This window comes from Rhyacophila brunnea, unplaced genomic scaffold (assembly GCF_057557595.1).
Source record: "Rhyacophila brunnea isolate RB1 unplaced genomic scaffold, BYU_Rbru_1.0 scaffold_7, whole genome shotgun sequence".
Lineage (NCBI taxonomy): Eukaryota > Metazoa > Arthropoda > Insecta > Trichoptera > Rhyacophilidae > Rhyacophila > Rhyacophila brunnea.
The window spans coordinates 26,623,667-26,636,291 of NW_028233339.1; the positions used below are offsets into that span (position 1 = coordinate 26,623,667).

The 12,625-nt window shown below is 36.1% G+C and overlaps 1 protein-coding gene across 1 annotated transcript in view; it reads left to right on the forward strand.

Moving 5' to 3' along the window:
- The first annotated feature begins 9,181 nt into the window (after positions 1-9,181).
- Positions 9,182-12,625, forward strand: part of Pc (chromodomain protein polycomb) — a 57,786-nt gene continuing 54,342 nt past the window's right edge. The window contains exon 1 of the mRNA XM_085958133.1: positions 9,182-9,490. Coding sequence (XP_085814259.1) covers positions 9,422-9,490 — 69 coding nt within the window. The 5' untranslated portion in view covers positions 9,182-9,421. The remainder of the gene's footprint in view (positions 9,491-12,625) is intronic.

Genomic DNA, 12,625 nt, shown 5'->3' on the forward strand with positions numbered 1-12,625 from the left:
AGTTTGGTGAATACAGCCCTGCTTATATTTCGGTGTATGGCAGCGAAGCGTGTGTAGGTCGTTTTGTATAAAATCGAATACAGAGTCAGTCCGGCAACGTCGCGCCGTATTGCCAACAGCCGAGCACACTCACAAAAGTAGCGAGCGGGGAACTAACCTATAATTATATATACCTACCTTATATTGTTGTCGACGTCGGTAGCTATATCAACACTCTTTGTGAAAGAAAAGCTATGTCAAGCGATCGTTGTACAATAGGTACACAAAGCATAATATTTTAGCCAAAATTCTTGATGATTTTTCGTCTTATCAGAGAGTTTCTTATGGTAACTTCGACTTTTATTAATTCATATACCTAGGTAATTCTACAAACTTGTCCACTAACTCTGTCGTTTAATTGATTCAAAAAACAATTTCAATAGATACTTACTTACTATTCTTATAAGCATGGCCCCCACATCCTGAAGCGGGCCCCCAGGCTAGGATCTTTGGCGGTCCCCCCTACCTATCGCTAAGGATAAAGGCAGTGTGGCGCTCCACAGTAGCGTTTTCCAAACGCGGTAAAATTAATTAATTGGTAGGTAAGTAGGTAGGTACATATATTTTTAGTGTTTTTTTTATACTTATTGTAAATTGTAATTAATAGCTACATCCATTTGAAATATGGATTTGTCGAGTATCAATACACAAATAAAAATTGTACCGTACAAACAAATAATTTTAATTAATAACATTATTGGAGGAAAATAAAGCCGCAGGCGCCTTTTTTTTTTACTATTAGAGAGAATTTTTGGTGTGTATTTATATCACTTATCTGGTCGACTCGCCACGCCGGGCCCTTCTGAGCCCGGGCCCCCAGGCTAGAGGCTTGTCAGCCCCCCCCCCCTTTGTGGGGGCCATGCTTATAAGTAGGTACATTGTATAATACGGCAAACGCATATGATCACTTCGTTTGCCTCAAGAATTTGTTTATCAAACCATTTTTTGGTCTCCGACCATGTATCTATAGTCTAAGTCTCCGACTTTGAACCAATTCGGGGGTTATTTAACCGTATGGTACCTAAATGCGACCCTGTATCAGATACTTACCTACCTACCCATATACCTAATACCTATCTAGGTACCTACTTACCTTCCTCGCGTAGATACCTAGGTTAACTACTCTTGTCCGATTTCTTATCCATTGGTTTATTTTGTCGTCTTTCTACGTTATAGGTACCCAACGTGCACCTTTCCATGCCACGTTGCGTTGCTCGTAATTTTTGGATTTCCCTTACAATACTGTCCGTGTCAGCACGTAACTTGATAGTAATGATTTGTTCGAGGCATAAAGGGCCACCCACATTGAGGTGCATCTCACGGCGCTTGTCGCCTGCTGTCACGGGCTGCCGCTATGGGGGAAAAAGTGTGTAATGTCGTTGTTCTTGGTGTTTAAAATGTTATCAGACTGATGCTCCCATTCCGTAGCACATTTTGAACCTTTAAACGAACATTGTCAGTTGGCAAAATCTGCCGTAATCATTAAAACAAGAATGAGCGCACTTCACGTTGAACTGCACTGCATCGGCACCTGCATGATTCAGTGAACGACAATAATTGAACGTTTCTATCATATTCCATATTCCACATGCCAACACTTTTCGTCTGTCACGTCAAACTATCAAACTGACGTTCTTTTTTGTTTTTAGCAGTTGGCACTATGTATTTTCTATGAGAATGTTGTCTATTATCTATGGTCTGCAGGTTGTGCACACGTATAAACTATTAAAATTAATTGAAATTAGCATGAATAATTAATAATATTTCAAATTATTAATAGGTATATTATAGTAGGCACTCTTCATCAGTCTCATTATTCAGTGAATTTACGAGATGGTGCTCGTTCAAAATATTCTGCAAAATGACGAAACCATAGACATTTTTATCGCCGTGAGTTCACGCGATAGTCCGCGACATGCACCTCAATGTGAGACCTTAAGAGTCCAAGTTTCACATGATGCATACGTGAGCACTGATAGGATATATTGGTTGAACACTTTACGCTTAAGACACAATGGCGCCGAAATGCATTCCATGTCCATGCCAGTTTGGTTCTGCGTGAATCATGTTATGCGACCAAACTGGTTAGGAATAAAAATGCTTAGATATGTAGGTAGTCGTACAACTTTTCATAGAATTCAGTTAGGTAGGATAGAAATGATGGAAGGTAGGTATTTACTATTTAAGAATCATGCTTCACACAATATAAATAGGTACCGAAGTTAATCACCCTTTAACAGGGCATACAATTCTACTTGCGCCCTATACATATCTACCTATGCATTCCAGCTTAACCATGTCTGGTAACCTGGGTGTATGACACAGAAAATTCTGAGTTCCCTGGTGTATGATGTTCTAGGTAGGTACCTAGGTACCTTTAACACCAGCAGTAGCTTGAAATTATACCAACCTATTGGCCCGAACGCATTACGGAAAATAATTACAAGATAAAAAGAACTTTTTATATACAACGTTTTTAAATTTTCTGTTGAATTATTATGCTCAATATGCTCAAAGTTGTACCCACTTGATGTGAAGTATATAAAATACAAACAAACAAACAAATACCTATAGTATACTGGAATGTAATTTTGACATTTCATTTTGATTTCCATAGTAACGCACGTATATATTAATAATTTAGTTGCTAGGACCACCAAGCAACCTTAGCAATCAATAATAGTGGATTGGATTACGGATTTCTTCCGAAATAACTTTTCATACAAAACAGAATTAGGGGCAATGTCTTATCATTTGACAGGTCCAATCATGGAAACGATTTTATAACATTTTTCATATTGTATGGTTTTGCATTCCAGAATGGCGAAGAGAGGGAATTACTTCTATAACAGAAATGTCATTATCATTTCATGATTTTTAGTTCCGAATGTGATATACTTACAATAAGAATTTATTAAAGATAGAGCTTTACGAACAGGACATTCTCAAGCTGGAAACTTTTTTGTATGATATCACTCCAGTATATAATATCAGGCGTTTGGCATTTCAATTAGGTGAGCGAAATACCTAATATAAAGCATCGAAGAAAATCGAATAGCGAGAAAGAAATAGTAGGTATTAGGTACTACGACAACTGACAGCTACTTCATTTAACTGGGCTACCGGATTTAATCAAGCTACAGTTAAAGAATTCCTTGATAAATTTCAGACTTCTCAATGGAAGTCATGCCAATACATGCATGACATTAACACAATCTCTGCGGACCTTTTAATTACTTTTTAATGACCGTATTTAAATAACATGTTAATTGGTTCGATCGGCTGCTTAACGGGGACACGGCAGCCGTGTCATCCGCGTCGAATGAGTTAATGATATACAAAATGATTGTTTAAAAAATACGAGAAAGAAATCATAAAACACAATAAAATTTATATCGTATCCGTATAAAATAACTTTGGACCAAGCAAGTATCAAGATACCGAAACAAAAAACCAGGGAACTGAAATACACAACGGATAAGGCGATAGCAGGTAACCGACTCGAGTAAGGAAGAATCCGGGTTAAACTTGCACACGTGTTAAGAATACGTTTTGCGTCGAATACTAAAAACTGCTCTCGGTTTATGCATTTACGCTCATTTAATGTTGGTGTATTACACACACTATTGCACGTGCATAATGCGTGCTTCATTTTCTTAGGACACTCACACATTCAAAAGCGTGCTTCACCATGCGGCGTATTGAATATTGCCTATCGGAATTCTATTTATTATCTGTTATGTACAAAAAACATTAAACGTCGAAAAGGCTTCAAACCAAAAATCCAATAAAAATATTGAAGAATGGTTTTGCAAAATCTGTCCAGTATTCAGGAAGCCTGGATCCACACAGATTGGGCTTGCATTAGTAAAGATGTAAAAAAATATATTTAGATATTTGTCCCACATGCATGACATAAATATCTACTTATTAAAATGAATAACGATGCTATTATACTATAAGTAGTATACCTACTATTATTGGAATAATGTTGTTTATTGTTTATAAAATGTTATTATTATAAATCACCTTGATTGGACCACGCGTGCAAATTGTTATTATTTTTTCAAAGTCCAATGATGGGAATTTAATGGTCCAATCAAGGAGGATGAGGTCCAAAGAAGGGAACAAACAAAAATTTGGTTTTCCTGTTAAATCCATGAAAACGGTTAATTTTATTGGACTGATACTAAGGCTATAAATAATAGAGTAAATGATACATTGAAATGAACTATTTGTTTTATTTTATCAATAATACCTACTTGATCAGTTACAACATCACGAAGTTAACTGGTCAAATCATAGCAACCTTACGCTAGCTGAAAATGAATTTAATTCTGCTTAGAGATGGCTAAAATAATGCATTGGCAACATGTTATGATATATCCTAAAAGTTTCAAATGTCTAGCTTGTCGGGAAGTTAGTTAAAAATCGATTGCATGATTTGTACTGGACAAAAAACCATCGGACAAACAAGAATACGAGCTAATATAAGTATAAATCACTGCCTTTTGACTATAAGCCATTATTTTATTTGATTATGTACCTACCTAAGATGGAACTTCAACTACTTAGAAAAGAAACGCATTTTTCGAAAGTTTCCATACCGGAGAAGTGCCCGACAGGGGTGTGTTTTACTTCCTCAGTTATTCAAAATATATATATAATATGGAGAGCATAATGTAGGTACCTAATACGAAAAGCCCTATGGCCTAGGCCCTAGATTATTGGCACGGCGAAAACAATCGGTGGCCAGAAAATAAATACATTGAGATTCGCAGACGATACCTACCTACCTACTCCACTAATCGCTGCTGATAAAAAGGAATTTACAAATAATATGCTACACCGGGTAGCTGGTAGAGGAAAAGTGTTGCAAATAAAGCCTTCTTATATAAATAAGATCAAGTTAATGGTAATATACCTATCACCTATTGAATTTGAATAGGTATCCTATACTTATCTACCTACTTACTGGCTAATACCAGGGAACTCAGAAATAATGCGAACTGAAATACCTATGTACCTAACGGGTGTGGAGTACCTAACAGGCAACCGATCTCAAGTGTGGAAGAATAGGTATTGGATAAACTTAAACACGTGTAAAGAATACGCTTGTCTATCGTTCTGACAACTGCTCTAGGTTTATGCACTGACGCTCATTCAATATTGGTTGTATTTGAAGGTTGCAACACACACTATTGCACATTGCACGACTATAATGTGTGGTTAATTTCGTAGGACACTCACACATTCAAAATGGAGTGAACCCATTATAATTAGGGTATCGCCTATCGGAATTATACCTACCTACCTATTTATTAATCTGTTCTGTGCCTAATACTTTGCTAAACTTTGAATTTTGGGTACCTACCTAGGAGATAGGTACCTGGAGATTATCTATAAAGACTGGATCAGTCTCAATAATCGAAAAGCCTTCGCTAAAGTCGACAACACTCGAATGTTAATGAATAAATTCTACAGCCGTTTATGAAATTGACTGCAGCGTTTTTCTTCTCTAAAATAAATGTTTTTATAATATCATAATGACAGCATTTTAAAACTTTGTTGCCATTTTTTATTTCATTTGTCCTTCTCGGTGCGGTCCCCTCTCCTGGGTGCATTCAGTATCTACCTTATACCGGCCCAGCCCAGCAGTGAACGAATAAAGGTTTATAATGATACAGACGCAGCTAATGCAAATGTTTTCCTTGTGTACCTACCTATCAAGATTTCTTTACTTACAAGAAGCCTAAACTACTATTTTAGGTAGCTAGTATCTACCAACTAGTTTATCCAGAGCAGCATTGACCATTAGGCTAACATGACTATAGCCAAAGGCCCCTGAATTGGCAGGGGTCTTGGTGTCCGAAATATGAACTACCTAATCGGTACCTACTTATAAAAATATTCTTGATTTTCTACGTTTGTCGGTTGTCTCTGGCTTTAGCTTTGAGCTTCAGCCCTTCATGTGTAAATACGGCCCTGTTGATCCACCTACTACTTAGGTTAAAGTCTTACCATATTATTTAGCCCCCGAAGTTATTTGAAGGAAATCATCTTATCGGTCGTTCCCTGTTGACTGAAGACTGTGACCTTGAAATGCAGTCATCATTTGGGCGACGAAGACTCTCCACCCCTTACGGTCCTCTGCTTCTCTCAGGGCAGATTGAAGACTATCCCCGGTAATCTCCTTCACTTGGTCGTATTAGCGAAAACCACTAGCTACTGTAGCTACCCATTTCAGGTTATCCGGTTCGTGGTGAATAATATGCCCAAGAAAACTGCAGAATGCGTCTCAGTCATATTGTCGAGAGCCATTCCTTTATCTTGAATATTTGGATGTTTGCTCAAAAAAAGCATCAATTGCCTTCCGCCTCATTGCCTTCAGGTTCCATGACTCGACACCGTACAAAAATCGGACGCACTTTTTTAAACACAAATTTTAGTTTTAAAAGTATCTATGATCTAGACCCCACCGGGGGGCAATTTGAATGTTTTGGGGGTCAAAAATTTCATCTTGAAAATCATTTGAAGTACTAAGCATAGCACAAGGATCGCATTAATTTTCGATCGATTTGTACATTTAGGTAGGTACATAATATCTACTTAGGAAAGTTAAATTAAATAATTGCAAGATAAAAAGAACTCGTTATATACAACGTTTTTAAATTTTATGTTGAATCATATAAATTTGACTCGACTTGATTAGCTTAATTAAACGATCAACAAAAAATTGTAGGTAGGTACCTACTTGATAGAAATACTAGATACTGAAATGTCATTTTGACATGTCATATTGATTTCTATAGTAACGCACGTATCTATATATTAATAATTTAGTTGCTAGAACCCCAGACCCCTAGCAACCAATAATGGTGTCGAAATAACTTTTCATACCTATAAAACAGAATTAACTGAAAATGAATTCAATTCTAATATTTCTAATTAATTAAAGATGGCTAAAAGTATTAAAAAATGCATTGACATCGTGTTCTGATACCTATATTCTAAAAGTTTCAAGTGTCTAGCTAGTCGGGAAGTTAAAAATCGTTTGCAAGATTTGTAGCGGACAAAGAACCACTGGACAAATAAGAATACGAACTAAGAAAAACGTTGTAAAATAGTACATATTTATTGCCTATATATTTTCAATAAAATTTTGATGGGGTATGGAAATTTTTGGAAGCGTTGAAGTGGGGCTTGGCAGAAATAAGGTTGGGAAACACTAGATTCTAGGTTCAACCTAGGTATCTACATTCTTACTTACTTTTACTGAGGTAGGTACGTGCAAAAATATTTTTTTTTGCTACAGTTACTTAGAAAATATTCTGATTCGTTTCACATTTCACGGATTGCTGACGCAGAGAAGTATGTACCTATCATATGACGCATGTCGCAATTTATTAGCGTGTTCAGCTTTAAAATCAAATAGATACTTAGACATAGATATCTAACATACCTATGTCATTGTCTCCATAATAGAAAATTACTCCCTCTTTTACCAATTAATACCACCCTCCGTATCCTAGTTGTTCCTATTAGGTAGGTATGGTTTTGATGTTACCAGGAAACTAGTAGGTAAGTAACCACCTACATACTTAATTCCTATCCATTCTACCCAATTAATGTCATTTAAGTATTGTAAAAGTAGACATTATATTGGAATGATCTGCGATACCTAATTTAATAGGCGTTTCTGTGAGTAGTCGTCCACTTCATCCGATTTTATTGTCTGAAACGCAGCAGGCCTCCGAATACATTATGTTTCGGGTCGAACAAAAAAAAAAAACCAAACTGAAGACGGCATGGCATGCTCGAAGCGCTTATTTCCATAACATATAATCTTCTCCTCTCTATGGTCGAACAAAAAGAAGAGAAGCCTGCGGCGCACCCCTTTCCCCTCGCTGACGACATACGCCTCACCGCGGCGAGCGTGAGCGTTTAACGTTTTTTTTTCGTTCTCGCATACGACAAAAATAAAGCAATATTATTTTCTCACAGTTCTGTATTTTGTGACCTCCTCGCGCATCCCGCCGCGCTTTGGCCGAGTGGAGGCGTGGACAAAATCAAATCTCGAGCACCAATTGGCAGAAATGGTGGTGGGGGGAAATCGGGTCCCCTCGGCAGCCAATGAGTGCGAAGGGTACGCACGATAATTGTTTGCCTGGCCGTGGGGTTGCCGGCTCTATTCCAACGGCGGCCGACTGCCTGGATTCAGTTGCTGTATGCCCGCGGTGTCTGGCGGATGCGTCACGTAAAAATTTTCAGTAATATTTTTTTTCATGAAAAAAAAAGTGTTGTGTTGTGAAGCGAATATTATCGGATTTTATAAATATTCGAAGAATATCGAGGTATTTCAAAAATATTTTTATACTTGGTCCTATGACGATAAACCTTTTCATGACAGTGTCTGGGGTGTTATACTAACCAATTTTAAGTTTTATTATTTTTTATAACTTTCATGTTTTTATATATATTTTAAATTGTGTCTATCTCGTAATTATATACGTACATTTGGCAACGTAGGAGAAAGATAGTAGGGTTGACTTCCATCTCTTTCTCTCTTTAAAGCTTTCATTTTCGCGCTCTCTCGCACGCTGACTGTGCGGACGAGTCCACTTTTGAGGTGAGGCAGCAAAATGTATGGTTCATTTGTCGAGGTGTTGTATTGCGTAGACATATAAATAATTTAAGAAAAGTTTTATATTCTGTCAATATAACTGATTATGTGAATGTGTTGAACAATGCTATAAATATAAATTTAATTATTCTGTGTTTTCTTTGTTGAAGCTATGATACACATTTTTAATACATATTTTATAAACAGACATGCGCATTATACAACCTTACCAAATATTATTTTAACTGTTTGACATTTACTTATAGGGCGTTATTGGTTTTGGTGTTTATTGTATCTATTTTACATGAAATGATTGTACAATGAGATTTCTTCAGTTTTACTGGAATATTAGTGTTGCCGGTAGACTTTGATGAAAATGTTTATATTTTTCCAGATAATATCGAGCGAAACCCGGTTATTTGACAGTCGGGCCGAGGCGCTCTGGTGGTCGTAAAACGAACTAACAAAGCTTGAGGGAGGGGAGCACTTTCGTGTGACGTCGCATTCCCCCTCTGCTTCAGTGTTGTGAAACGGTTTTGTGTGCTGGTCGTGTTTTCACGAGTTTCGTTATTCACCGGCAAAGCGGGAAAACATTGTTTCGCGAGTTTTTAGGCGGGATTTTTTGAAGTCCGCGTTTGACGTTCCGAGTTCGGTCGTCACAACAATGGTGAATCGTGTTTAATTGGAATATCAGTGCTCATTTGGATACATCTTTGGGATTGCAGTGTTTATAAAGGCCGGAAGATTCTTTATTTAAAAATGGAATTGGGAATAGCAGGAGACCGGGTGTACGCCGCCGAAAGAATAATGAAGAAGCGAGTTAGAAAGGTAAGGACTGAACTCATTATTATGCGACCCTTTGGATGAGGCCTATTAAATTTAAAGGGGGTCTTGGAAATGTTCATGTTTTGGGTTATACACCTACCTGAGTAAGTTTAATGATGTTTTGACATGGACATAAATAATATATCAAGTACCTATCTATACTTTTCAACTATCATCCATCACACACTTATCTTATCAGGCAGCGTCCAGGTTAGAATTTTTAACAATAAATAGAGCAATAATAAAATTGATTAAATTGTCCAGTTTTTTTTTAAATTTCTTAATTCAATCCATTTGGTTCATACTTACCTACACTGTTTATTACTTAGAATTTAGATGATATGTATGTAATAGACACTATTCGACACTTTAACACTTCTTACCTACCTATACTTATTTTGGACGATATTACAAATGTAGGTACCTATACCTACACCTCCTGCGTCATATTCAATATTTTTATCAAAATTACTATTATGTAGTTAGGTACACGGTTTAACTACCTATACCTATTAGGGTTTCAACTTTATGCTTTTCTTATTTAGGCAGAAATTGAATTGAATTTTGAAATCCAACCAGCACCATCTACAAATTTTATTCTTAGTTCAATGAAAACAAATAAGTATGACTGACAAAGTTTAATCAATATGTTAGTTTATATATTTTTTTATTTTAGGTTGTACATACCTACCTATTATTTCAACGCATCAAACTAACATGCAAGTAGGTAAGTAAAAAAGGTTGAAACTTTTTTGATGCCTCTTTGATATAACTGCTCTATGAAATTTCCTTGTAAACAACTCTTGGCAAGGGTTCGGTTAATTTGATTATCTATAAATTAATTCAAGGAATAATTAATATCTACTTATCCGAAATACATTTTCAGCATTGTTAAGATGATAACTAATCTACTTTTTATTACACTACAACGTTTTTATTAGCTCGTATTCTTGTTTGTCCGGTGGTTGTTTGTCCAGTAGGTACAAATCTTGCAATCGATTTTTAACTAACTTCCCGACTAGCTAGACATTTGAAACTTTTAGAATATATCAGAACACGATGCCAATGCATTCTTTTAATACTTTTAGTCATCTTTAAGTAGAAGTCTTTAAGTACAAGTTTGAGCATATTCAGCATAATAATTGAACAGAAAATTTAAAAACGTTGTATACCTATAAAAAGTTCTTTTTATCTTGTAATTATTCATTAATGTGCTCATATACAATTTTGCCAGTATGTAGGTAGGTACCTAGGTACCTACGCATCCTTTCTCAGGAGATTTGTTTCTATGTATCAGTATCTGAGACATTTGTTATTAGGAAGTAGGTAGGTAGGTACCTGCCAATAAACACAAATTCACAGAGGTTGATACTCTGGTTATTTATTGGATGTTTTTAAATGATTTCTGTTATTTTTCGTAATAATTAAAAATTATTTCATTTTGGTCCACGTAGGTAGGTACCTAGTCTAGAATATAGCCTGGCAAATCTCGCAGATTAAACTGGCTTTAAAAAAATTATTTCCATAAAACTAAGTGGATTAATCAATATGGCCATATCTTCACAACTCTTCCCTACCATCTGTTTATATAGGTAATATCTAAAATGAATATTAAGCCTTTCATTGATTGTGTTGCAAGAGCTGTTTTTACTAGTGCATTTCTTCTACCTATTTTTTCTCTCGCTGATTTCTTCCTCCACTCTTCTAAGCTAATAAAATAGTAATTGAGTACCTACTTAATTAAAATTAATTGTGTGCTGTACCTACTCCGGTCATCTTTACTGCCACTCACTAATGTTCTGTGTCCAGACACTTTTCAGTCTCTAAAACATTTAATGGTAAGTAAATCACCTGTCACTCGACCAAAATACTAGCTGCTAGCATAACGTCAGCCTACTATGCAAACATTCTATGTCTGTTTTATTGAAATGTTCAGGATAGAGTTAAAACGTACCTATTATTTATTACATTTCTTTTATAAATAAAAAAGTTTTAAATTTACAATAGGTGGGTAGGTAATATAAAAAAAGAGTGAACTTTAAATAATATCGTAGAAAAAACTTTTTTATTTATAAAATATATGTATTAATAGATACCTACGTTTTAACTCTAAGACACAGAAGGTTTGCATAGTAGGCCGATGATAATGTGAATTAGGCTTTAGAGTTATTTTGTGTTAACAAATTTAGTGACTTTCTATGTATTTTGGCTTGATCCAATTTCAAATGTTGTATTGCCAAGAGAATCTTCTGCCTTAACCTTTGCTGATCTCTACATTTCTCTGCAGTATTAAATAAAGTATTAACGTAAGTCGGGGGATCATGGGCCCCACATCCTGAAGCGACCCCCCTATCACTAAGAATAAAGGCAGTGTGACGCTCTTCAGTAGTGTTTTTCTAATGGTGTTCGCGGTAAAATTAATGTGTACCTATATTCGGTGTTTTTTTTTGTATATTTTAATACATCCATTTGAATTATGGAGTTGTCAAGCATCGATACATAATTAAAATTGTATCGTATAACCACATAACTTTAAATAATAATAGTAGATATCGAAGGAGAATAGCGCCGCGGGCGCCTTTTTTTGCTATTAAAGCAAATTTGTGGTGTGTGTTTATCTCACTTATCTGGTCGACTCGCCACGCTGGGCCCCTCCTGAGCCCGGGCCCCCAGGCTAGAGCCCTGTCAGCCCCCCTTGTGGGGGGCATGCGGGGATAATGCCTTATTTTTACTGATTACTGATTGTGAAACATCGTTATAGGTATTAGAAAAACACATTAAGTAAGCATTATAATATTTAGTAAGTAGGCAATAGTATTAAAAATTTCGCTGGAACAACATAAAAAATATATAAAAGCTAAAAAAAAACTTAGAATGCCATCTTTCCCCACTTTGTCGGGGGAAGATGCTACAAACTATAGAAAATTAAGATTTCGGATAAGTACCTACTGGTCGCAAATGTCCGGATTGGACGTGCATGTTGCATGTAGCCATTTTTTGGCACCTTACTCATCCAATCCAATCAACTGTGGGGTCTCCTTTATCATAGTAAGACCCCTTGCAAAATGGTTTTCTTCATCACTCATTTCACTCACACCAGAAAGACTAATTACGCTGATGTCAGAATTAGATTCAGTA